This window comes from Euleptes europaea, chromosome 9 (genome assembly GCF_029931775.1).
Source record: "Euleptes europaea isolate rEulEur1 chromosome 9, rEulEur1.hap1, whole genome shotgun sequence".
NCBI classification, from domain to species: domain Eukaryota; kingdom Metazoa; phylum Chordata; class Lepidosauria; order Squamata; family Sphaerodactylidae; genus Euleptes; species Euleptes europaea.
The window spans coordinates 72,579,172-72,606,796 of NC_079320.1; the positions used below are offsets into that span (position 1 = coordinate 72,579,172).

General features: G+C 44.9%; 1 protein-coding gene across 1 annotated transcript in view; it reads right to left on the reverse strand.

Moving 5' to 3' along the window:
• Positions 1-944: 944 nt before the first annotated feature.
• Positions 945-27,625, reverse strand: part of TBC1D1 (TBC1 domain family member 1) — a 114,793-nt gene continuing 88,112 nt past the window's right edge. The window contains exons 14-21 of the mRNA XM_056855642.1: positions 26,475-26,660; positions 23,181-23,342; positions 22,295-22,453; positions 17,915-18,159; positions 16,585-16,744; positions 7,080-7,249; positions 4,252-4,422; positions 945-1,153 (exon numbers count right to left, since the gene is read on the reverse strand). Coding sequence (XP_056711620.1) covers positions 950-1,153; positions 4,252-4,422; positions 7,080-7,249; positions 16,585-16,744; positions 17,915-18,159; positions 22,295-22,453; positions 23,181-23,342; positions 26,475-26,660 — 1,457 coding nt within the window. The 3' untranslated portion in view covers positions 945-949. The remainder of the gene's footprint in view (positions 1,154-4,251; positions 4,423-7,079; positions 7,250-16,584; positions 16,745-17,914; positions 18,160-22,294; positions 22,454-23,180; positions 23,343-26,474; positions 26,661-27,625) is intronic.

Here is a 27,625-nt window from a genome sequence, read left to right on the forward strand (position 1 = left end):
AAACGGAAAGCTATTAAGTGAAATTAAAAATGAAAGCTATTAAGTTTCCCACTTGAGAAACAAGTAGTACAACACACAAGGGTTTAAAATAAATAGAAGGAAACTTTAAGGCATGATCCACCATAACGGTGCAAGAGTTTCAGGCTTCGTCAACATGCACAATTGGGAAGGGAAGGGGAAAAAAAGAGTATCCTGAATACAATCTATTTAATCGAAGCGCTAACCACGCTGTAACATTGGATATTAAAAGGAAAACAAAACGTATGAATAAAATAATCACATTTATAATGACAGATAATAACTCCAAAACATTACATGGTGAAATTCAGCTTCCCCTGCCTCACTGTGGTGGCAACTTCTGACAACACGGGCGTTTTTAAAATCCAACGCAAATCGTGGAACCCGTTTCAACTTCAGCCAAAACAAAAGTCAGAAAGGTACAAAGTCCCATCACAGATGAATAAATCATAGACCTCTAAACAGAGGCAAGAATCCATTCAGGAGCTCCTATTTCAGTTAGTCTCCACCATCTTTGCGGCGTATTGTCTTGGAAAGGGCAGTTTCCTAAAGACTGAATGTTAAAGCAATATGGAGCCCTTGGGTAGAGAAACACTTGCTGGGGGAGTCTTGGACTGCACATGATCACAGTGGACTGAAAAATGGAACACGTGCAGGAGTGTTCGTCAAAAGCAAAACGACCACCAGACCGGACAAAAGCTCCTCTGCTTGTTATGTTGCATATACATGTGTCATTCAAGATAATTCTAGAAATGAACAAGCATGGTCTCCTCTATCAGTAACACGCTTCTCTTTTGTGCAAATTTGTTTGTTTGTTTCGCTCCACCAAAATTAAGGCATGAGCAATGTGAAGGACGATGTGTAGGATTCTAATTGCGTTTCAGAAAACGATTCTTCCCTTCTTTGTCTGTGTAGATTTTTCTTCCTGCTGTCAGATAGCAGCATCCATGTGCTCTTGCCTGGTAAACAGAGGGTTTCCAGTGGGCCTGGCTGAATGTGAGTGCAACTCTTCCACCGCCTCCAGCAAGGCTTTCCTCTCTAGCTCCAGAGTGAGAACAGTCTGCTTCAGTTTACTCTCACTGTTCAACAGACTCTCAACCATGACCTGTAGGTTTTGGATCTTTCCATTGGACACCTGAAATAAGGAAAAGGAATGAAGGGCATGTGTTTGTGAGTAAACCTGGAGGAAAATACAGACTGATGGAAATGCAATAAATAAGTCAGCAATCTCGTGGGAATGCACAAGTACTTCATACTGTATTACACAAAGGACATTACTATAGCATTAGGTCCATTTAATATCCAGCAGACATATATCAAAGTCAATGTGAGGGTCTCTTTGGTCAGTTATGCATGGGTACTTTCACTCACATTCATCCCGTCTGTTGTGGTTGTTCCTTGGAGTTATGCATGAGTTTTCTATCCATTAGAGATGACCTCGTGGCCAGCCCTTGCAAATCCCAGGACTTCCTGTTCCTCTAATAACCCAAGCCTTGGATCTCCCTTGAGATCAGCCCGGGTGAAATCCCCATGCATAAGGCAAAGCACGGGACACGGAAGCTTGGGGGAGTGACTTTCCTTTCACAGAAAGCACTACAGCCAATTACAAAGCAGCGTGTCAAGGGGTGGGGATTCAAATGCTTCCTGCTTCCTCGGAGTTCTTTCGGAGCAGAATAAAGGATTTTAAAAACAGGGCTTGGGTTTCTCCCCCACACACACACACCCAGTTCCTTTTAGAGAGCTCCATTTTACTTTTTTAAATGCTTTTTAACACGGCACTTGGGTTTCTGCTGGGTGGGGGCAGGGACTTTTCTCTCTCAGTTAGCACTTCAGCCAATTACAACACAGCATTTCAAGGGGCGGGGACTCAAATGCTTCTAGATTTGAGCTTGGAGACAGCTGGTGCATAGATTCTCAATAGGAAAGTATGGGTCCAGAGAGCAACAAACCTCAGGTGAAATTCCCATGCACACTCTAGGATGCCCAAGAAAGAAAATCAGTAGTGGGGCTATGGAATTAAGGGTGTACTTGTTTTCCAGTGACTCCTTTTGGGTTTAGAGGATATTAGTAACTGCACTATAATGTGGGGCACAAATGAATGAATGGTGGTAAAATCTGCCCCTTCCTTCAAGCACTGAGCCACCAGAGCCTGAGACAGGGTAGCTTTTTGCCTGCCTAACACAACTGCCCCCCCCAACACTGCCCCTGTCAGAAATGAACCTTTTGCAATAATAAATTAAATTTTGTTTATAATATGTTTTCCCCATCCCTTCCAAGTCTTGATTATTTAAGCTCTAGGATGACTCAATCCTGTAGCATAATGCAAAGCAGAAAAGATGAGAAAGCTAATAAATCTACGCAGGATTGACTAATAGATGTATGAATTTATTAACCAAAGCATTTTAATTAAGAGCAGTGTTGTGAATCCAGAGTTATGCTGGGTATGAACTTCGTTGGTAGAGAGATAAGGAAACATGAATCATGGCTCAGACCATCCAAAGTGATGGCTGCCAAGAACTGATCGATCGGCGTTTTGCCTCCTCAGCGTTAAAACTTCTAGTCTTGGCAGCATTCAGTTGAAGGGCTGGTGTTCCTTTCAGTTTTTGAGTTTTCACCGTTGATCCCCTGTCAGATAGGGTTTCTGACAGCATGGGCAAAACAAGATGGTTCCTCTGTAAACAATATGGATCCTTCCGTGCACTCCCCCCTCCCCTCCTGTTTTGCACACGAGCCACAAGCTCTGGTCAGAGATCTACAATTGTATGGAGACCCGCCTGTGTAAATCTTTCATCTGATACTGGGCCTCGCTCACAATGCCAGGAACTCCACCAGCCCCTTCTCTGATTGCCCTTAAGTATCCAGTACTTGGTTTGCTGAAGTCGTTACCGGGAGAAAGAAATCTCATTGTTTCCTTTGTATTGCTGTAACTCAATCTCATCCATTGTATCCGTTCTATAAATATAGCAATGTCCCAATGCTCTGTATTCTAACCTTCTTCGTCTCGACTGAAGTCACTGACGTTCAGAATAAACCTCTGAATCACTGCGCTGTCTGGATTGGAGTTTCTATTGCCTGAAACGCTGTGCATTTGCTGAAGTTTGACATCCCCAAAGCCAGAAAACTTTCAAAACAGGTAACAACCAACGTCTTGCCCTACACATCAACCCCCCCAATAGAGACCTTCCATTATTTATTTAATTCATTTATATGCTGCCTTTCTGTTTATTTTGTTCATTTGTACCCTGCTTTTCTCTCCAATGGGACCCAAAGTGGCTTACATCGTCCTCCTCGCCTCCATTTTAACCTCACAACAACCCTGTGAGGTAGGTTAGGTTGGGAGAGTATGACTGGCCCAAGCGCACCAAGTGAGCTTCCATGGTACGAGGGGGTATCTCCGTTTGGGGACACAAGGCAGCTTACAATGTTTTTCCTCTCCTCCATTTTATCCTCACAACAGCCTTGTGAGGTAGGTTAGGCGGAGAGTTTGTAACTGACCCAAGTTCACCCAGCAAGCTTCCATGGCAGAGCGGGGATTCAAACCCGGGTCTCCCAGAGACTAGTCTGACACTCTTAACCACTACACCAGATGTTTCTAGGATGAAAATCTAGCCAGAGGGTGACCTACAAAAAAGTAAGTATACCAATTTTTAACTTTGAATATGCAAATTTGAAGTTATAAAAGAAGACACTAGTATGTAGAGAGTAGCTGTAGTGAATTCAGTAAGAAAGAAAATAAAAGCGGAAATTGTGTTAAGAAATTAAATAATATTGAAGAAACCATAGCGTATAGCAGAAATGATAGATATCATAATGATAAATGTAAAGTGTAGAAATATTAAGATGGCTATATATTGTGATTTTAAGAACTGTTAAAAAGCAGCCCTGGAAGAAGCCCAATTAGTATATGAATGGGATGTATGAACACCAGTTTACAAACGAACACTGAACACACACTGTTTAGGGGAAATTTGATTTTTTAAAAACTTTAGAAGCATTTTTTAAAAAATTGTTTGTCTCCCTAACAAGGTAACATACCTGCTCTCCGTGAAAACTCCCTGAGGCCAGCCGCTCATTCTCAGCCTAAGCTACCTCACAGGGCTGTTGGAAGGATAAAACTGAAGTGGGAAGAATTACACATGCAGGCCTGTGCACCTTGGAGGGGAAGGGCAAGAGAAAAATGTACCAGATAGATCAGATAAAAGGGGGGTGGGGGTGAGAATACAAAATTTATACCTGCAGCTCTTCAAGGAGGTCAAAGTTTTGTTTACGTAAACTACTGTTCGCTTTTTCTAATTTATCCATCCTCTGATTGTCATTGAGTGACGAATCTATCAGTTCATCCTGAAGTACATGATATTCAACTTCATACGCTTGCAGCTGTTTGGAGATGTCCATCTCAAATACCTGTACGCAAAATGGAAGAGTGTCTTCATCAGGTTTTTTTTTTAAGTCAAGGGATGGCTGATATCTAGTTTGAATCTTGTTTGCTGCAACAAATCAGGAATGATGAATGCTCTCATTTGCAAAACTTACTGCCTTCTAGAATATCACTTCTTTTCCCCACTGAACCATATTCACTGCTCTGTATTCAATAAAAGACGACTGTTACAGGTAAAATGCACCTGTCATGTTAGAGAAAAGAAGAAGAGTTGGTTTTTATATGCCGCCTTTCTCTACCACTTAAGGCAGAATCAAACCGGCTTACAATCACCTTCTGCTCCCACAACAGACACCCTCCCTGTGAGGTAGGTGGGGCTGAAAGAGCTTCAAGAGAGCTGTGACTAGCCCAAGGTCACCCAGCTGACTTCATGTGTAGGAGTGAGGAAACCAACTGGGTTCACCAGATTAGCGTCCGCCGCTCATGTGGAGGAGTGGGGAATCGAACCTGGTTCTCCAGATCAGAGTCCACCACTCCAAACCACTGCTCTTAACCACTAAACCCGCTGGCTCTCTTTTGTTTTGTGGAGAGAAAACCTCCAACCTCAATACCCATCGCTAGGATCTCTAGTATCAGAGGAGCATGCCTATTATATTAGGTGCTGTGGAACACAGGCAGGATGGTGCTGCTGCAGTTGTCTTGTTTGTGGCTTCCTAGAGGCATCTGGTTGGCCACTGTGTGAACAGACTGCTAGACTTGATGGGCATGGGTCTGATCCAGCAAGGACTTTCTTATGTTCTTATGATCCTAATGACTTTTGGAGAACCTTCAATAATTAAAAAAGGACTATTCTAAACAACTAGTGTTTACAATTGTAATTCTCATCCTAGGGAGAGGATTAATATTACATAAAGTAGGACTATGCCTACTTTATGTAATACAATAAAAAGAACAGATATTGCAATTACAATCAGTGAGAATACCATGACCGTGTACCTTGCCCTGAGTGGCATAAATCAGAGGGCTGTACTTATGTAGTCCAGTCTCTAGCACACCAAGAGCTAGACAACTACTTAACAACTTGGTGCAAGGTGAAAAGTGGAGCAAAAGAGAAGCCAATAGTAAAAGAACTGGGAAAACCTCACATGGAGTCTAGGAAGGCTGTATCCTACTGGGAAAAGGAGGGTGGGAGTGGGGGAAGGATACTGAATTGTGGGAATATGAGCGGGAAGGATAGGTGCATTTGATGGAAGTGGAATGGAATACGTAGTAGATCAAAAAGGAGAATGGGTGAGAGAGGAAAAGGCTGAACCAGACAGCTTGCTGAAATGCTTTGAAGACCAAAGAAGCAACCTGGGTGGGTGGTGGTGGTGGGTGGCATTTCGTATTATTTAAAAATTTTATGCTCTCCAGAGATCGGCTTCAGGTGGCTCCCAAAGTAAACAAATGCAATAAATAATTAAAAAAAACAAGAGTAAAATTATCAATAAAGTAGCATAAAATGATATCAATTGAACAACTCTTTGGCTGGAAGATCTGGACGAAAAATTAGGTGTGCCAAACTCCAAGCGGGGCCAGGAGATCTCCTGGAATTACTACTGATCTCCAGATGACACAGATCAATTTCCTGAAGAACGTAGCTGCTTTAAAGACTGGACTTCATGGCATTAAACCTTGCTGAGTTCTTTCCCCTTGCCACACCCCACCCTCCCTAGGCTCCACCCCCAAAATCTCCAGGAATTTCCCAACCTGGAGTTGGCAACCCTATGAAGAAGCCAAAAGGCTGGCTGATGACTGCTGTTTAGGAACAATATGTTTGACATGCATTTCTCGCTTTCCCTTTTTTGCTTTTGTCATTTCATGGCCCTTGTCCTGTGTAGCAGAGCAGACTGCATCAGGCCTGATCTGCACATAAAGGAATGTTGTTTCTTGGGTCGTTTTCCAGAGCACTCGCGTGAAATTGTTAACTGTGGTTCCTGTGCACAGGATATATGACCGTTGTTCCAGCATGCAAAGCATTTCCAGTGTTCCAACAACAAAACTCATTTGGAAAATGACAGTAGGAAATCCTACTGTAATATTACCCAAAGGCTTAATGTTAGATTCGTGTGTGTGTGTGTGTGTGTGCTCGCGCATGCGTATAAAGTGCTGTCAAGTCACAGCTGACTTATGGCCATCCCGTAAGGGTTTTCAAGGCAAGAGAACTTCAGAGGTGGTTTGCCATTGCCTGTAGTGACCCTGGACTTCGTTGTTGCTCTCCCATCCAAGTAGTAACCAGGGCTGACCCGCTTAGCTTCCAAGACCTGACCAGGGGCGAAAACACATGGTCACTTTAGCCTCCTTTATTCCCTGTTTCAGCCAGGATTCAGCCAGGATCGAACGAACGTTCGGTGAAAACACATGCATTCGATCCTGGCTGAATCCTGGCTGAAACGGAATAAAGGAGGCTAAAGTGACCACGCGTTTTTGCCCCAGATCGGGCTAGACTGGGCCACCCAGGTCAGGGCCACTTATTCTTGCCAGCATCTAGAAATAATCTGGTTTTGCATTAGGAAATTTCCACATCTTAATACCCCAGTTCTGAGAAAGAAATACGTGTATTTCTTTTGTATCCTACTGGGACATGAATAGACTGCTCACAACGTTATCCTTTTATCTTTCTTGCTAATACCCGCTTTCATACCTGGTTAATGGTCTTTTCCATCTGCACCAAGCCCAGGTTTGGGAGAGTACATTTAACGAAATCGACTATTGCCTCCAAGCTTTCGTGCTGCAGAATCAAGGGCTTGTGGCTTCCCAGCAGGCTCAAAGTCACTTTAAATATAACTTCTGAACCTTGGAGAAACAGCATGTCTGAAAATTGGTGGTGGTGGTGGGGGGAATAAACAAAAAAAGTGGGGAAAGTGTTACATAATTGTAATAATTGCTTATTAGACTTATCCAGAACGATTAGTTCTACTTGTATGTTTCTGCAAGGCACCCTCTCTCCCAGCCAGCAAATGAAGTATTGGACTTGGACCTGGGAGACCTAAGCTGAAAACCCTGCTCAGAGATATAGAGGAAGAAGAAGAGTTGGTTTTTATATGCCGACTTGCTCTACCACTTAAGGAAGACTCAAACTGGCTTACAATCACCTTCCCTTCCCCTCCCCACAACAGACACCCACAACAGACACCCTGAGGTAGGTGAGGCTGAGAAAGTGTGACTAGCCCAAGGTCACCCAGCTGGCTTCATGTGTGGGAGTGGGGAAACAAACCCAGTCCACTAGATTAGCCTCTGCCGCTCATATGTAAGAGTGGGGAATCAAACCCGGTTCTCCAGATCAGAGTCCACCGCTCCAAACCACCGCTCTTAACCACTACACCATGCTGGCTCTCAATATTTGTCACCCTGGGCCAGCCACGTTTTTGCTCAGGCCAGCCTTCCTCACAGGTTTGTGGAGAGGACAAAATGGGGTCGCCCCCTATACTCTGTTCTGCGTTCCATGGGAGAAAGGAAGGCTATCCATGTACAATACTAACACACAGTGGATGGGTCCTGCATTTCATAGCAGAGGATCACAATAATACCTGCTGTTGATTTCCAAGAGATGGCCAGGTCCACAAAGAATGCCAATCCAGTTTGTTGCTATGCAAATGAGCCTTGAAGGTGCTTCATCACCCAGCTGAAGTTTGCCATTACTTCCAAATTGGCAAACAATGGCTTGGGAAAATCAGGATTTGGGAACAAACTCCGGTTAGCAATCTTGGTCTATAGGGCAAACACAAGCCACAGTTTGCTAGTTCAGATGCATTGGCAAACTACGGTTGCTGCGACAGATTCTGAGATTCAACTAGCTTGAGTGTCAGGACTAGGATCTGGGAGAGCCAGGTTTGAACCGCCACTCTGCCACGGAAGCTTCCTGGGAGACCTTGGGCCAGTCCCACACTTGCAACCTAAGCTTCCTCACAGGGTTGTTGTGGGGGAGAGGAGAATGATTTCTGCTGCTTTGGGTCCCCACGGGAGAGGAAGGTGGGATATCAATGAAGTTAGTAAATAAATAACCTAATGAGCTTGCTGCCCACAAAGGAAGCAGAGAATAGAGAGGGAGAATCACATGAGTAAGCCTAAAGCTCCTTCAGAGCTTATTCATGCAGCACCAAACCAAGATTTAGTATTGTTCCTTAATCAAGAATAAATATGATTCTATTGACACCTCTATAAATCAGCCAGACTTTCAGTCAGCAACCAAAGTTACTTTGACCTGCCTTAAAAAGGTAAAGGTAGTCCCCTATGCAAGCACTGGGTCATTCCTGACCCATGGAGTGACATCCCATCCCAACGTTTACTACGCAGACTCTGTTTGGGGGTGGTTTGCCAGTGCCTTCCCCGTCATCTTCCCTTTACCCCCAGCAAGCTGGGTATTCTTTTTACTGACCTCGGAAGGATGGAAGGCCGAGTCAACCTTGAACCGGCTACCTGAAACTGACTTCTGTCGGGATCGAACTCAGGGTCGTGAGCACAGCTTTTGACTGCAGTACTGCAGCTTACCACTCTGTGCCACGGGACTTGCCTTAGGCCTTTAAAAAGATCTACTATGAACTCCTCAGAGATCCACAATGTCTGTTTACCAATAATGGTTCTATTGGTAGCAGATAGGATCCCTGTTCTCTCTCTAACAGCATTGAATATGTGTAAAAACCAACCATGCGTTTCTGTGGTATTTATTTTAAAAACACAACAGCGTCATCTGCCAATTCTATATGTTCTCCAGCTAAAGTAAATGCGGTTTTTAAAAAGCATTGGAGGAAAATATTATTTTAATTGTATTATACTATTAATTTTATTATACTGTATATACTATATATACACACATAAACAATGCCTCTTCCCAAAAGTGGAGCCAAGGTGGGTTAAAAGATACAGTTTAACAAAATTTTAAAAAATAAATCTAATATCCATGACAATTACAATCCCAAAATTACAAACGTGCCAACAAGAAGAACAGAAACATCACACCCCTAGTCTAACAGACCAAAGGTCCTTCAGAACACACCAACTTCGGACGTTCTCTTCTGAATTGGACAAGGTGGTAAACAGATCTTACTCCCCTGGCAGCCCTTTCCAGAGCACCATAAGGAGAGGTGAGAAATGGACAGCTGTCGAACGGCCCTCCTTTCTAGATGGCCTAGGCTGAAGGAACTGGGGTTTTTGCAAAGGCGGATACAGGGAGATACCTTCAGGTATGTGGGCCCCACCCAGCTCATAAAAGGTTTTAAAGGTCAATAACATTATCTTCAATTGAACCTGGAAATAATTTGGCACTCAACACAGTTGCTACTTACTAGCAACGTAGCCCTGCAGGATCAGACCACGGGTCCATCCAGTCCAGGATCCTGTTTAATTCAGTGGCCAACCTGGAGAGTCAGCAAACAGGGCACAGGGCTGAGACCTTCCACTGGTATGGCCTCTTAGCACTGGCATTCAGAGGTTTGCTTTCTCTGACTGGGGAGGTTCCCTATGGAGACCGTTCCAGAATCCACGTCACATGATGTAAATTACTAGTTTTTTGACAACAGGTGAGCTGCAGTTTTCAGATTGCTTTAAGGCCGTGGTTCCCAACCTTTTCGGTATGGTGCCCCGCAAGTCCAAATTTACTGGATATAGTGACCCATCCAGGGCTGCCCCGAGATTTTCTGGCGCCTGAGGCAAACTATGACCTTGGCACCCATCGAGTCCAGCATTCCATTTTCTACAGTGGCCAACTAGACAGTTTGGAGAAACCAACAAACATCGCACATAGGGTGAAGTTGCGCCCACTATGAACCCCAAGCAAGTGGCCTTCTACCTTATAAAGCTTTTACATATGGAGGTTACGCTACAGCGTTTGCCATCTTCTCTTTCTCCATTACCCCCTCTAATCCCCCTCCCCCAGATTCTAAGAAGCCTGCTGTATAAGCATATGGACACGTTTTGCTTGATCAACATGTATATGCAGTGAAGAAAAAATACAAACTAATGTGCAACAGAGAAGATCTGGTTTCCAAGGTTAGATCTTGGTTTCCAAAATACAAAAGAGAGCAATGGAAAGGGCAGGGATTAGGGAGGGCTGGCCTGGGACCCACTTTCAGAGGCTTCACGGGCCACTTTTGGGTCCCGATCTACAGACTGGGAAACACTGCGGTAACACTGCAGCCCCATGTAAGCTGCACTGCAGTAATCTAGCACTGAGGAAATGGACATCTGTCTGAAGTACTACCGTCTATGTTGTGGAGGAGGAGAAGAGTTGGTTTTTATATGTCGACTTTCTCTACCACTTAAGGAAGAATCAAACCGGCTTACAATCACCTTCCCTTCCCCTCCTCACTACAGACACCCTGTGAGGTAGGTGGGGCTGAGAGAGATCTAAGAGAGCTGTGACTAGCCCAAGGTCACCCAGTTGGCTTCATGTGTAGGAGTGGGGAAACCAACCCAGTTCACCAGATTAGTGTCTGACGCTCATGTGGAAGAATGGGGAATCAAACCCAATTCTCCAGATTACAGTCCACTGCTCCAAACCACCGCTCTTAACCACTACACCACGTCCCTTCCACCAGATGTGCTCACAACAGTCCCCTGCTCATGCTAACCTTATGTTTTCAGTGGACAAAATTAATTTCCACCAAGGCTTCCTGTTAGAAAGCAAATGCTATAATAAATATTAAAATTGCAGTGAGTGTGAAAGAACCAGTGAAGGGCAATGCTTATTCGCACAGCCAAGAAGAATAACCCATAGAGCAAGATGCCTCAATGTGAAAAGATGCCGTATTAGCATGCAGTTGGACCGCTTGCCTTACTCCTAATACAAAACACCCAACTGTTAAACAAGAGGCCAATTGTTTCAAGAGCAAACAAATGGGCAGCAAGACAGCAGCAGCGCAACACAGACATCCAAATAAACGTCAGCATGACAAGAACACTTTGGAACTTAAAAAAAAAATCAAATCAAATTACCTACGAACTTGGAACAGAGAAAACATTGTTTCCTCCAAGTTTCTTCTACTACTGCGCAAATGAGGGGTTTAAAAATAACATATCTTTGTTGCGCAGGGCCCTCGTATGACTATCTATACAAGGGTGCTGAAAGTTCATAGAGGGAGAGAGGAAAAAAGAAAGAGCTTTTGGAGCTTCAGCGCACAATGTAGTCCCTCTAGCCCACACCACCAATTTCCAACTGATGATACTATTGCATGGAATATACGTTTCGTAGAGAGCTACAAGTAGCACAGCAGAGAAGAGAGGCTTGGAGATAGGGAAGCCTTGGTTCAGGCCCGAACCTCCCTGGGCTGCCTTAGCCTACTGTTGCCTCAGCCTCAGTCCTCCACGCGCAAGGGCTGTGACTCAGTGGCAGAGCATCTGCTTGGCATGCAGAAGGTCCCAGGTGCAGCCCCCAGCATCTCCAGACAGAAGGATCATAAGAACATAAGAAAAGCCCTGCTGGATCACACCAGGGCCCATCAAGTCCAGCAGTCTGTCCACACCGTGGCCCACCAGGTGCCTCTAGAAAATCCACAATCAAGACAACTGCAGCAGCATTGTCCTGTCTGTGTTCCACAGCTCCTAATATAATAGGCATGCCCCTCTGATCCTGGAGAGAATAGGTATGCATCTTTACTGGTAGCCATGAATAGTCTCTCCTGCATGAACACATCTGCTCCCCTCTTAAAGCCTTCAAAGTTGGCAATAGATGATGGGAGAGACTGCCACCTGAGACCCTGCAGAGCCGCTGCAAGTCTGAATAGACAATACTGACCTTGATGGACCAAGGGTCTGATTCAGCATAAGGCAGCTTCATGTGTCAAACCTGGGAATGAGAGTGACCTACCTTCCAAGGTTATTGTACATACTACCAAACTGTGGTTTGCATTCCTCTTTGATTTCCATGGGGGGGGGGGAAGGTTAATTTTTACTTATTTCCCCCCAATGGGAGACACACACCCCAAATCCTCCAAAATATTCCGGAGGGATCCCCTGTTCCCCAAGATCCAGGGGGGCGGGAATTGGCAAGAATAACCCCCTCCTTCTGCCTGTGGAAATTGAGGTGGGATCCAACCCAATGTCTGGGAAGTTCTTTAAATACTTTACAGCTCTCCCCCCGGCATCCCTAACCTTTTTGTGCCTGCAGGCACCTTTGGAATACTGAAGCAGGTGGTGGGAGCAACCACAAAACGACTGCTACAGGAGGCAGAGCCAACCACAAAATAATACTGTACTGGGCTCAGTTTTGGGCACCGCAGTTTAAGAAAGATGTAGACAAGCTGGAATGTGTCCAGAGGAGGGCAACAAAGATGGTGAGGGGACTGGAGACCATGTCCTATGAGGAAAGGTTGAAGGAGCGGGGCAGGGTATGTTTAGCCTGAAGAGGAGAAGACTGAGAGGGGATATGATAACCATCTTCAAGTACTTGAAGGGAGAATGGTAAGGAGTTGTTTTCTGTTGCCTCAGAAGGTTGGACCAGAACCAACGGGTTGAAATTAAATCAAAAGAGTTTCCGTCTAGACATTAGGAAGAATTTTCTAACAGTTAGAGCAGTCCCTGGGTGGAACAGGCTTCCTCAGGAGGTGGTAAGCTCTCCTTCCCTGGAGGTTTTTAAGAGGAGGTTAGATGGCCATCTGTCAGCAATGCTGATTCTGTGACCTAAGGCAGATGATGAGAGGGAAGGCATCTTGGCCATCTTCTGGTCACTGGGTGTGTGTGTGTGGGGGGGGGGGAAGGAGGTAGTTGTGAGTTTCCTGCATTGTGCAGGGGGTTGGATTAGATGACCCTAGTGGTCCCTTCCAACACTATGATTCTATGATCATGAAATAATTTTCATGATGCATACCTATTCTCTCCAGGATCAAAGGAGCATGCCTATTATATCAGGTGCTGTGGAACACAGGCAGGACAATGCGGCTGCAGTCGTCTTGTTTGTGGGCTTCCTAGAGGCACCTGGTTGGCCACTGTGTGAACAGACTGCTGGGACTTGATAGTCTATTTCAGCAGGGCTTTTCTTATGTAATAGTAATTGTTCAGCATTTCAGGCAGAAGCTCTGCTTACAGGAGGGCCTTTCAGAACAAGCATACTGAAAAAATATTTTCTTGCTTACACTCTGTTCGCCCTCAGTTATACAGTGGAGATTCTCACGCTGCGGTGGCAGCTGCCGCTGAAAACAGTGTTTGCTTGTTTTTAAAATCTGCACAGCCAATCAGATCTCCAGGGGCCAATCACAAGCCCTGCTGAGCCAAAACTCCACCTGGCCCCAATTGCTTTAGAAAAACACTTGGTGGGTACAAGGAAAGGTGCCAGCGGGCACCACGGTGCCCATGGGCACCAAGTTGGGGGGCCCTGCTCTACCCAAAGTATGAGACAATAGCTAATTAGAAGACAGAAGAGTTAGAAATGTTACAAGCGGTACGTTTTATTGCATGCTGAACTTCATTCCTCACCGGACTGTGGAGACAGAGCACAAGATGTAGCCAGATGATGGAAAGACCCTAGAAGATTAGTTGGTTTGCTGAATTACCCAGGACCAAAACAATGTCTAGAAACTAAAATGACTAAACTGAGGCTATCGTACTTCGGTCACATTATGAGAAGACAAGAGTCACTGGAAAAGACAATCATGCTAGGAAAAGTTGAGGGCAGCAGGAAAAGAAGAAGACCCAACAAGAGATGGATTGACTCTATAAAGGAAGCCACAGCCCTCAATTTGCAAGACCTGAGCAAGGCTGTCAAAGAGAGGACACACACACACACACACACACAAAACAATGTCTCTTTAGTCCTTAAGAAACCCATTGTGCTATGAAAGCAGCAACAAGACTTGTGGTTCTTTAAAGATTAGCAAATATGGCACAAGCTTTCATGAGCCAGAATCCATTTTATCAGATAAAGCAAGCCCTTTAGAAAACAAAACAGTGAAAAGCAAACAAAATGGGGGTGTGCGCATGAAAATGTAAGAGGGAAATCCCCCACCAAGTTTGGAAAGATGTTCCCAAACACGAAGTGTGGTGCATATTCAGATAACATGTGTTTTAGTTTACTGGCATTCAGGCAGGATGCTGGTAAGTACCGCCAACAATTGTCTCCTTTTATTATGCATGGCTAAGAAAAGGAATGTGGAAATATAACCTCAATCTGTTACATTTGGAACCTTGACCTGATTCCATACCTAAGCAGTTTTGTCTGTAAAATCAGCAGATTTAGAGGAAGATTAGGGATACTGCCAAATTCTGTCAAGTAGAGAATTTGGCTCAAAATATGCAGTTCTGTCAAAATTTTCCCCCAAATTATAAAAAGCCTTATGCCCCCGCCCTAAAAAAAAAAACCAACCCCCCACACAAATAACAGTGCTTTAGTTTAATCCACTTTATTGGGTCCATGAAGCAGGGGTCCCATTGCTTTTTGAGCCTGTGGGCACATTTGGAATTCTGAAAGAGTGTGGTGGGTGCAGCCCAAAAAGGCTACCACAAAATGGCTGCCACAGGAGGCGGAGCCAGCCACAAAATGGCTGCTGCAGCTTACTTTCAGTCACACAGTGAAGATACTTGTACTGTGGTCGCAACTGCTGCCAAAGCAGTGTTTTTAAAAAAACTGCACAGGCTCAGCCAATCAAACCTCTAGTGGCCAAAGAGAAGCAAAAGCCACACTTGGCCCTACCCACTTGCTAAAAAGATGTCAGCAGGCACCATGTTGGGGACCCTTGCCATAAAGGAGATCAGCCCTTGAAAATGTCTTGTTAAACCACATTCCTGCCTGCTCATAATTCCTTGTTTTAAGCAATAACTAATTCTTCTTTCGCCACAATTTTGCTATCCCTTTCCTAGTCTTGATGGATGAAATACTTTAAGGACATTCATTCAGGAAATGCATTACATGCTTTTGCTGTCACAGCAACAAGCATTCTGCATGTTCCTATTTTAACCCCCCCCCTTTTTTAACCAAAATACCTACTGTATTCACAATATGACTTCTCTACTTAAAACGGTGAAGAAACTGAATGTTTTGCTACAATTGAACTTTGATTTACAGCCCAAATATTTTTTTGTTGGGAATGACTCCTCCACAACTATAATCTTCAGATAAATAATTTTTTCTATATGCAATGACAGCAGCAAGAACACTTTATGCCAAATACTGGAAGGACAAAAAAACACCATCACTAAACGAGTGGATTACAAAAATGTACGAATACGCAGACATGGCTAGACTTTCAAACTGGATGAAGAAGAATTTGCCAGAAGAACACGAACAGAAATGGCAACTATTTTATGGAAGATACACAGTGAATCCAAGCTAGAAACAAAGGATATATTGATAAGATTTCAGATATCAGTAAGAATAGTCATAATGAGAAGTGTTATTGCAACAGTTTGATTTCTATGAACTATTATAGACAAATGAAGTAAAAATAGACATAAGATTAAAACAGAAACCTGATAGATAAAAATGTATAAGATAGAAGCAAAATAGAGATAAGAAAGTAGAAGACCTGTCCAGGATGCTAACCCCAATAAGACTTGTCAAATTTATTCCTTACCCTTTTTTCCTTTTCTTTCCTTTCTGTATCCTGAATAAAACTAATAAAATATTTATATGTATTTAAAAAAGAAACTGAATGTTTCAAAACCAAAGGCACAACAAGCTCTCCAAGGCAGACAGACTCTGTGACCCACCCAAGTATCAAACTGTTACTACCATTGTTACCACCCTGAATGTCCCCAGGAATCAATTTATGGGATTTTGTAAAAAGGTTTTCAACAAATGAAATGTGTTTGTCACTAATAAAATCTTTACATTGCATACATTACTGTTATTAAGGCCCTTTCCAAAACAAGAAAAAAGATCATAGTTAAAGCTATAGGCTAATTGTCTTAATTAATCAAGATGCACTTAAAAAAAAATCAGCTGACTGGCCAGTTAAAAGAGTGTTGAAGAAAATTAAGTCAAGCAGCAAAATAAACCACCTCTTCAGTCAGCAGATGCACCAGAAACATCTGATATTTGAAAACAAATATCTGCATTTACAGTAATCTGGGAGAACCACTTGTATCCTTTTATTAGCTGATCTTCTTATAAAGGAAAAGGAAAATCCTCTTAATGGCAAACAAGCTACATCCTAAACGGTAACTGACAAGCAGATATCATACAGGGTTCTTAGTTATTCCTAATCATAAGAAAGACTCACCAAACACTCTGGCCACAAATCCCAGGGGAAACTGAGAAGCAAACATAGTAAGAAACCATGGGGCAGCATACAGACTAGGTCCAATTTCATGCGCTTCAAAATGATTGTAGAGGTCTCTGTGGTAATCATGAAGGAGTCGAGAGAGTTGATACATCTGGATCTGCAAGTAAAAATGACGGGGGGGGGGGGGAACCCAGATGAAACAGGAATGCAAAGTTACGTCCATGATTCTTAAGATGAAGTTTGCAAGTCACTGTTGGTCCACAAGGCATCTTTAGGTAAGTCAACAAGAACTAAACAAAGAGAAAGAGAGGAGCTGATGGGGAAATTTAAGATGTTACAAGACATGGCCAGGTCACACCCTACACCCCACACGTTCAATCTATCCACATTCCAGATGAGCTTTAATTCAGAAGCCTTTTGAATGATCTCCCACTTAGCTGCAGAAAATGTGGAGGTCCATAAAAAGCACAAACAAAATCAGAATCAGGGTCTGTAACACAACAACATTTAAGAATTGCTCAGTGACTCATCATAGTCTAAATCTCCAACCATACATTGAGGTCCAGTTCGCCTTCAGTGGAACCTGATTCTTAGAAAGGGTGTTTAGAACCACAACATTAATACCCATAAATTAGCACTGACACCCAGGACAGAAAAAAGAGAAAACTGATAACGGGATATTGTATGTCTCAACCTATCATTGGGGGGGAAGGGGAATCATAGATACAACCTTCGCTTCAGATAAACCCTTAATGCAGCATTCTGAGAATTATAAAGAGGGGATTCTCAAGAAGAGAGGCTTGAATTCAAGTCACCCTTGCAACCAACAGTGCCCGATTTTGCACCTGTCCCGTTAAACCTTCCTGAAAGCACAAATAATAGCAATCACAAATGTTTCGCTTATTCTATCTTCACTGCAGCAGTAGAAAAGAGCAAGCGTCCAGTAGCACCTTAAAGACTAACACAATTTCTGGCAGGGGATGAGCTTTCGTGAGTCACAATGTTGGGAGGTCCAATAATGGGTCTTCCCTGCAATTTACGAAAGTGACTTACAGAAGTTCATCCCCTGCCAGAAATTGTGTTAGTCTTTAAAGTGCTACTGGACTGTTTCTCAGATACTAAAGAATGAGCTGTGAATAACGGAAGCTCATCCCTTGCCAGAAATGTTGTTTGTCTTTCAGGTGCTACTGGACTCTTGCTCTTTTCTACTGCTACAGACAGACTACCACGGCTACCCATCGTGATCTATCTTGTCTGTTACCATGTGGTGGAAAGAACTGAACTAAAATTTGCGTCCTTTTAAACAAAACGCAAGCAGGCCCTTCACCTGTAAAATGGTCATGTCGGGTCGATACTGTTTCCTAAGGCCCATGTCAAACATGAGGAACCTGAGCATCTTGAAAGCCTCTTCTTCGGCCATATGAAGCAGCAGCACGCCCGCCACGAAACTCAGGCCCTGGCAGTAGCCTACTTCCGGATCCAGGAGGGAATAGGCCTTCAGGATATTGTAGAGCGACAGCTGCCCTGCTCCAAGCTGGGCTGAGAAATACGGGTGGGTTGGAAAGGTGCGCCCTGAGAAAGCAGAAACACGGTTAGGAGCACCAACTGCCTCAATAAAAAACGAGTCTGCCATGATGGGCTGGAGACCAAGCCCTACGAGGAAAGGCTGAGGGAGTTGGGATGTTTAGTCTGGAGAGGATGAGGTTGAGGGGGGACATGATTGCTCTCTTCAAGTATTTGAAGGGCTGTCTCTGAGAGGAGGGCAGGGAGCTGTTCCTGTTGGCAGCAGAGGACACGACTCGCAATAATAGGTTTAAATTGGAAAGGTACCGGCTGCATAGTAGGATTTTTTTTTTTTTTTTTTACAGCAAGAGTTGTTTGGCAGTGGAATCAGCTACCCAGGGAAGTGGTGATCTCGCCCTCACTGGTAATCGTTAAGCAGAGGCTGGACAAGCACTTGTCAGGGATGCTCTATTAAGCAGGGGGTTGGACCAGATGGCCCATATGGCCCCTTCCAACTCTATGATTCTATGTCAGACAAATAAAGAATACATCTCCGGCTTCGATACTATAAGGCCAAAATCCTTTGCTGCTAATGATTCATTGCTTTAAAGTCAATATACAAACTTTGCACCTCAAATATAAACATCACATGCCTTCTTTAGCCAAGCAAGAGCATCTGGGTGTTAAAGCAAGATCTCAGTCTGGAGAAGGGTACATCTGGGCCAGAATTACCCTGGAGTTGCAGCTCACCTCCAGACTGCACAGATTAGTTCCCCTGGAGCAAATAGATGCTTTGGAGGGTGGGTTCTGTGGCCTTGTACCCCACGGAGGTCCCTGTCCTCCACAGGCTCCACCCCAAAATCTCCAGGAATTTCCCAACCTGGAGCTGGCAACCCTGCCCCCCCATCCCCCACCTGTGGCCAGGGGGGACCTGGCAACTGAGGAGGTGAGGAAGAGGGACAGAAAGAGAGAGACGCCTCATTTGATGAGGACTGAGCAGGGGATCAGACTCCACTGCTCCAAACCACCACTCTTAACCACTACACCAGGTTATTCTTACTTTCCTCCTAGTGGAAATGAAGTAGCTTGTAAGCTTCACTCTTGATAAATGCTACCCCACCCTTCCCATTTTCAAACGCTGTATCTATTGGGAGGCATGCTGCCTTGCCAGATATATCAGAGCACTTGGTTCACCGAAGGCAAAGCCCAGAGTCAGGTCTTCCTGCACAGATTAGCGTTTTACGCCTTCCATGCAAGGCAGGCTGTGTTTGATCTCCAGGACTGGCTGCCCAGGCTGGCAGGGAACGGAGAGCTTCAGCAGATGCAGCGTGCTTTGCTTCCTAACTGGAAGGGCAGCTCTGCAGCAGCCTCTCTGCCCAAAATAGGAGTTGTTCCAATGCCCGACTGAACCGTCCGATTCAAAGGCTCCTGTTTGGCAGGGGCGCTCCCCTGGCACAAAAAGAACCACTCTGAAAGCACGGACTAGCTTGAATGGGGGAAAGGAATCCAGAGCGGAAATGCCGTGTTAAAGAAAACGGAGAGAAGTTCTGAATTTCTTTGGGGGGTGGGGGAAATGGCACACTGGCTTGGGCTTTTCTAAAAGATGTGGGCTGCTCAGGTTATTACAAAGTCCTGGGCAAGGGGAAACTACCTAAACAGCCTGTAATTGTGGAAGCAAAGTTCTTCAGCCAGAAAGCAGAAGAGAAAATCAAAGCAGCCGGTGGAGCCTGCGTCCTGGAGGCATAAGGGACTTTTCATACGTACTCAGGTTTAAATAAACATTATTTCAGACCAAAAAAAAATTAGGAAGAACTTTTTAACAATTAGAGCGGTTCCTCAGTGGAACAGGCTTCCTCAGGAGGGGGTGGGCTCTCCTTCCCTGGAGGTTTTAAGCAGAGGCTAGATGGCCATCTGTCAGCAATGCTGATTCTATGACCTTAAGCAGATGATGGAGGGAGAGCATCTTGGCCATCTTCTAGGCATGGAGTAGAGGTCACTGGTGTGTGTGTGGGAGAGGTAGTTGTGAATTTCCTGCATTGGGCAGGCGGTTGGACTAGATGACCCTAGTGGTCCCTTCCAACTCTATGATACTATGTCTCTCGCTGGAGGGATGAGGAATACAATTCCACCATCAGCAATATTGCAGAGTTTGCTATGTTGGTTATTAGACTCCATGGGATGGGTCCAAACAAGGAGCAGGAATGGGGGGACATTTTGCTAGGGCCCTGCCTGTGAGGAAGCGGGATGCACTAACTCAGCAGCAAAAGGCATATGCTCAGAGGCAACTCGCCTCTTCAAGCAGCCTATAAGGGAGAGGAGAAACACTTCTCGATACATTTCAAGCCTAGGCCTGGGATGAGTGGAGGGGCTGCTTAAGAAGCAAGCCAAATACATTATTCACTGAAAATGTACCACATTTACAGAAAGAGGGCCTAATCTAATATCCCATCCAATGGAAATATCATGTCCATTCAGCTCCTAATAGTATCATCTTCTAGATTTTTTTTAAGCTCTTCCACTGGTCTGTGCAAACAGGCTATGTCTGAAGTAAAATCCCAGTGCGCATGAGAACACAGTGAAAAATAAATGGCACTACCTTTAACTCCTGCTTACTCAGCGCTGGACATAATTATGTCCAACTTAAACTTAACTTCACAATCAAAACTTCAAACGCTCGGATGACATTCAAGTTGTATGTCCTTTTCAGAGGAGTATTTGACTATGTGTGTTTGTCTTCTTCAATATGACGTTGTGGTATTTAGTTACGTATTATTTTTGCCAATATCAAGACACTCTCTTTCCCCCCTTCATCTTCCTTTATCATGGCTTGCTCATTCTGGATTTCTTTTCCCTCCACAAACCAACAGCCTAGCCCTAATGACTTCAGCTAATGCATCTTTAAGTCCCTTCATGCAAGGGACTTCTGTCAATTGGACAGAATGTTTCTGCTTTGCCCTCTCTTGCTGCAGCCCACCAATCTCCCCAAAACTCTTCCCTTGGGGACAGGGAACCCACTGGGACAGCATAAGAGGCAAATTGGGGGTCTGCAGCAAGAAGGAGAAATTGGTGGGAATTAACACACATCTTCTGTTAGTGGAAAATTTAGTCTGTGTTTCCCAAGTATCCCTGAAATTAGAACTGTTCAATCTAACTCTTGTGACACTTTCAAACCATCAGAAGATACTGTCTAGTGCAGTGGTGGCGATCCTATGGTACGCGTGCCAGAGTGGGAACTCAGAGCCCTCTCTGTGGGCACGCGCGCCATCGCCCCAGCACAGAGTTCACCTGAGTTCATTACTAGAAAGCCAGAGTGACGCGGGGCCGGGCTGCTCCCCTCCCCCTCTCCACGCACGCCTGAGGGCATGTCTCACATCACCTGCCCCTCTGCCCAGCAGCCCAATGGGAGAGTTTCCTCCCTCCCCTGTCACATGCAGCAGGGAGGCTCACATGCCGGGCGGCTCACATGTGGCATGAGGGTGCGGCGCTGATGGCAGCCTGTTGAGTCTGTGGCGAAGGTGATTCCCGTGGTGGGGTTGGAGAGGAACTAGGTTGGAAGGGAGCATAGCTCACAGCATGGCATAGCTGGAGGGGAGCAGAGCGCTCGGGCCACAGTGTTGGCACTTTGCGATAAATAAGTGGATTTTGGGCTGGTCTAGTGTCTGCCTATCATACTGGCAGCTATTCTCAAATATTTCCTCTGCAGTGATGAGAGCTAACCTCTCTTTCCCCATTCTCTCTCTCTCTCTCTCTCTTTTTTGTTTGAACAATAAATATTGAGGTGCTCCGTGCACTGATACGTGACATGCTGCAAGCCTTTAACTCTGTCCCCAAACATGGATGTGCATACAGGGGCTGCGGCTTAGTGGTAGAGCATCCGCTTTGCATACAGAAGATCCCAGATTCAATCTCCCGCATCTCTAGTTAAAAGGATCAGTTAAAAGGAGATGATGGGAAAGATCTCTCCTGCCTGAGACCTGGAGAGCCGCCAGCAGTCCGAGTAGATGATTCTGATCTTGATGGACCAATGGTCGGATTCATTATAAGGCAGCTTCAGGAGTTCATGTGAGAAAGCAACAGAAGCAGCTCTTTTGAAGAAGTCTACATCAAATGCAAAATGCTCTTCAGAGCAGAGACCCTTTGCCCCCTTTCATAAAACATTAAATCCTGATGCCCATTTCAGGGCTAAAAATCCCGGAAGACTTACCTAGGTCAATCAGTATGGCATGCTGCTGCGAGGTTAACTGTTTCAGGAGTTCTTTGTAAGGTGTGTCCTGGGGTTGTTGTTTACTTGCAAACTGATGCTTCAGCTGGTACTGCTCCGCTAAAAACTTCCAGATCTCACCCCGGTGATGCCGAGGGACTCCTTGTCAAAGACAGGAACAAAGAAGAAATAAAAAGACGAATGGATTTGGAAAGTGGGGAGACAGCATACACTGTTCATTATTGCCCTGGAAGTAGCACCATCTCTCCCAAACAAGAATTTGCACCCTCATGTAGTAGAAATTACCTCCTGAAGCCTAGGTTCTCTAACTGGGGAGCAGGCCTGCCTAGGCAGGTGTGGACATTTGGTGTGCACGCATGGCTGGTGGAGAGGAGCGGGGGAGAGAGAGGGAAGAAAATGAATTCCTCGGCAGGAATGGGACCCTGAGATCTCTTTCCTGGTCTGACAAGATCTGAATAGGTTCAATGCACCCTGCTAGAAGAGGCTCAGTTACCCCTATTGGATGTTATCTTCATCCAAAAGCTACAGAGGACCATACACCGTTGGCCCTGTAGTGAGACAAGCCCATATAGATGTTAAAAAGCACATTGCGGTCTACCTCGGGAGTCTATAAAACCCAGGACTAATCCTGTTTCAGTTTACTTAGTGAGTTCCTGCCTAATTAAAAATTGGTCCCTTTATGTCTACGGGACCCTCCAAATCCCTTAAGTCTATCCGGAGGACTCTGGAAATAGCAGTTGTCATTGACCTACGATGGGCAGCCAGATTGATAAAGTCAACCAACCTGATTAATTAAACTAATGTTCCAGTAGCCGACTTTTTAATAATTACAAATACACACACTCCCGAAATACTTTAACACACTCACCTTTCCCAATCGCAGAATGTATTTTTTCCATGTCAAACTTGGTCTTTGATCTTCCTGGCACGCTCAACATTTTTTCCCAGACCAATGTTACTTCTTTGAGGCACGGGGTGATTTCTTCATAGTCGAGCTTCAGACGCTTATTTAGCAGATTATTTTCAGAAGCTAGACAAAAAGGATTAAGGATAGGCACGTCAGTGACATTCAGTTTTTGATAAATGGGTTAGACAGTTATTTGAGACAGTTCACCGACAACGTCAGGCTAATGAACCGCAGCATGTCATAAAAAGCCAGGCATGTCTCCGCACCTTTGAAGGGGAAAGAAAACAATACAGAACACACACACACACAACGGTGCTTATTCATGTTCACAGTGTTAACGCACAGTCAGCTCTGCGGACATTTAAAAAGATGGCATCATGGGGGCTTGTCCTCACTAGCAGCCTGCCGCTGAAAACATGCACCTTACCTACACTTTCTGTTGTGTTTACATAAGGACACTGATGTGTGCATGATGCACGCGGCACCATCAAACTGAACATTGGGGGAGTCTGAAAAAGGGATGAGATGCAGCCACGTGGGAAGAAGAAGAAGAAGAGGAAGAAGAGTTGGTTTTTATATGCCGACTTTCTCTACCACTTAAGGGAGAATCAGACCGGTTTACAATCACCTTCTCTTCCCCTCCCCACAACAGACACCCTGTGAGGTAGGTGAGGCTGAGTGTGACTAGCCCAAGGTCACCCAGCTGGCCTCATGTGTAGGAGCGGGGAAACAAATCCAGTTCACCAGATTAGCCTCTGCCGCTCATGTGGAGGAATGGGGAATCAAACCCGGTTCTTCAGATCAGAATCCACCGCTCCATACCCCCACTCTTAACCACTGCACCACACTGGCTCTCCCACCACGCAGATGGCCCACAGGGCACTTCCAGGTTTCAGCCATATAGTCACCCCCTCTTTTTGTGCCGCCAAGTCACAGCTGACTTATGGCAACCCCATGGGGTTTTGAAGGCAAGAGACGTTCGGAGGTGGTTTGCCACTGCCTGCCTCTGCGTCACGACCCTGGTGTTCCTTGGAGGTTCCCCATCCAGATAATAACCAGAGCCGACCCTGCTCAGCTTCTGAGATCTGACGAGATCAGGCTAGCCTGGGGCTATCCAAGTCAGCCCCCCTGCAGAAGCATTATGCGGAGTAGGTGCTGGGAAGTGTAACAGCTAGATAAGGGAGGAACTTATGTTGTGAACATTATGTTGCAACTGAAGAGGAGTTCCAGCCCTCTCTGCCAGGCCTTCGATCATGCTATAAGGAAGATCTTGGTATGGTAGCTGGCATCCCCTTTTGAGGTTCTTTGCTGCACAAAGACGCAAGCAACTAAATTAAAGCATTGGAGGGGTTTTTTGCCTCATTAAAGGGGGTATATTAAAAATGATACCCAGACTCCATGCATAACTTGTACCCATGTTTAAAAAGTGATGTATCATACAGTAGCTGTCCCTTTAATGACATCTGCTTGATGTACGCACAGCTTTAAGCCCTTGCTGGGATGATCCATTAGCAGTACACGGTCGTTCTTGGGACATATTATTCCAATACATCATATGAATGCTGCCTCGTCGATGATTTAATAGCATCATGCATCACCAAAACAGCACTCCGATTTATTACAGCATGGGGATGGTTTACAGGAGAGTTGCAGGGGTTTTTTGGGTTGCAAGGTTTTTTTATAGCCTCATACTCTGCTTTAACTGTAGTTTACCACCTGAAGAATGCCTCTTTTCCTTATTCCCTCCCCACAACTTTCTCCAAAATGGCACAGTATACTGGCATACTGAAAAGTATTCGCCAGTAAAGAATTAGGATCTCCTTCCCGTAATTTGATCGCCCCATAGTAAGTTAGGGTAAAAGCACAAGTCACTGAGCCAAAATAGTAATTGAAACACCATGTGCTTCAGCTCTGTTCAGAGCTTGGTTGGGCATTACGTGGAAAAAACAACACACTGTTTTTTGCGTACCTCATTTTCCCTCACATTCTGCTGGGGTTCCTGGTTGCGGGTTTCTCTCTTTCCCGTGTCCCTGTGTTGCCCATGCATGCAATGCAACATTGTGCTGTGACTTAAAGTCACACACAATGCAATCCTAAGAATAACTTCTTGGGAATAAGTTCCACTGAATAGGCTTCAACAGGAATCGGAGTAGACCTGCTTGGGGGTCGCATTGCTAGTTGCTTAGGCAATGTGGGGATACTATTCATTCCCCCAGTCCATGTTTAGCATCAGAGAACTTTACCTTGCCAATTCTGATTGGTCGTAGCAGTGTGATATCATTTGAATGTGAGGTCCTTGATTGGTTTGAACCACACAATGTGAGAGGAGGAGGAGGAGAAGAAGAAGAAGAGTTGGTTTTTATAAGCCAACTTTCTCTACCATTTAAGGAAGAATCAAACCGGCTAACACAACAGACACCCTGTGAGGTAGGTGAGGCTGAGAGAGCTCTAAGAGAGCTGTGACTAGCCCAAGGTCACCCAGCTGGCTTCATGTGTAGGAGTGGGGAAACCAACCCAATTCACCAGATTAGCGTCCACCGATCATGTATAGGAGAGGGGAATCAAACCTGGTTCTCCAGATTAGAGTCCACTGCTCCAAACCACTGCTCTTAACCACTACACCACGCTGGTGCAGAGAAGCTGCAGCAGAGAGATAGAGTGAATTGGATGAGGGCATTCAGTATCCAACCCTCCCCATTTCATCTCAATTTTTGTTGCAGGGCAATGCTTCATCCCAGCGTAAGTGTGATCCACGACTGCTTTTAAACTGATCCTATCACACTTTAAAAGTATTTGTCAGAAGATATGAAATTGCCCGCCATTTAGTTAGAAGCCAATGTCTCTCACGAGGATTAAAGTACGAGGACTATTTCTTGAACATTTTGCTCAGAAAGCAAACAGAAGCTGGGATGGTCAATGCTTTAAATACCGACAGGTGGATCCAAATGTACAAAGACACACAGTTCAAAGGAAACAGAACTTGAGCACTTTATCAGTTCACCTGGGAACCAGGGAAAGAGCTGCCTCTGATAAAGGAAGTAAAGAGGCTAATTAGGATAAAGTGAACAATCTGTGCATAAAGAAAACTGAAAGGAGGAAAGGAAACATACCAAGTTACTGGGGAAAAGAAGATTCTGTGTAAACACAAGAACAAATCTTCTCTATAAAACTTCTGGATTGTCCAGTTCTTGCCAAAATGCAAAATGTGAAAGCCCCCCTTCCCAAAGGACATTTCCGATCCAGTAAAGTACTTGCCTTGCAGCTTCTGGTTTTCCTTTTCCATCCTCAGCAGCAATATTTGCTGGAGGATGGCTTTCTGCCACAGCTCCCGCAGTTCCTTGGAGGTCCTTTTCCTCTCTTCTTTTATGGTCCTAAAGTGGCCGTCTTCACAAACCGGTTGCAGTGGCGATCTCAGGGGAAGCTCTCCCAGCTCAGAGTAGTCTTTAAAAGATGACAAAGCAGGAATTATGCCTTTCGAAACCTCTTATAGATGCTGGCAAGTTTTCTAAAACTGTTCCAGAACATAATTCTGCTAAGTTGATCAGCATTTTGAAGGGTTTATTGAGGTCAGAAATTTACTTCCTGCTGCTGGAAAAAAATTCTGATGATTCTAGAAGCTTTTCTACTGCATATAAATCTCTAACAATTTTTATCCTGACTTTTCTTCAAGGAGCTCAGGGCAATGTTCCTACGTCCTCACTTTTAGCATCAAAACAAAGCTGTCTGGTGGAATAGCCTCTCAAATCAGACCAGGTCCCTGCGGGACCTTAGGGATTTCCGCAGGGCCTGCAAGGCAGAGCTATTCCACTAGGCCTATGGTTAAGGCCAGCTACGGCTGGTTTCCAGCAAAGACTGGCCACCCTACCCTACCCTGCACACCCATCCCCCCCTGTTGAATTATTCCATCTTGGGGGTGTGGCCTCTATTTCACACCAGTGTCAGGATGCCAGGTCCCTCTTTGCCACTGGAGGGAGATGTCAGGTTCTTCACTGAAAGCAAGATCCAGTCAGGCTCCTGACATGAGTTCAGGCCAAGTTCTGGCAGCAAATCAAGTCCTTGGTTCCCAGGGTTTGGAAGCTCCTGTAGACACTTCGTTTGTGTCGGTTCCCATAGCTGCAGCGTGTTTTGTCTTCTTCCAAGGGAATTGCTTATCTCGCTGTTGCCTAGCAATGTTTATCTTATTCTCTTGCCCTAATGTTTTTAAGCAGGTAACTTGTACAGGGTCTCTATTGCTAACCTTTCCTGCCTGCGTGCAGTCAGTTCTTTTATTTGCCTTTTGTGTGTGTTAAGTGCCATCAAGTCGCTTCTGACTCATGGCGACCCTATGAATGAAAGTCCTCCAAAATGTCCTATCTTTGCCTTTTAGTTCCTAATAAAGTATTACTGCTTCAGATCTACCTGTCTGG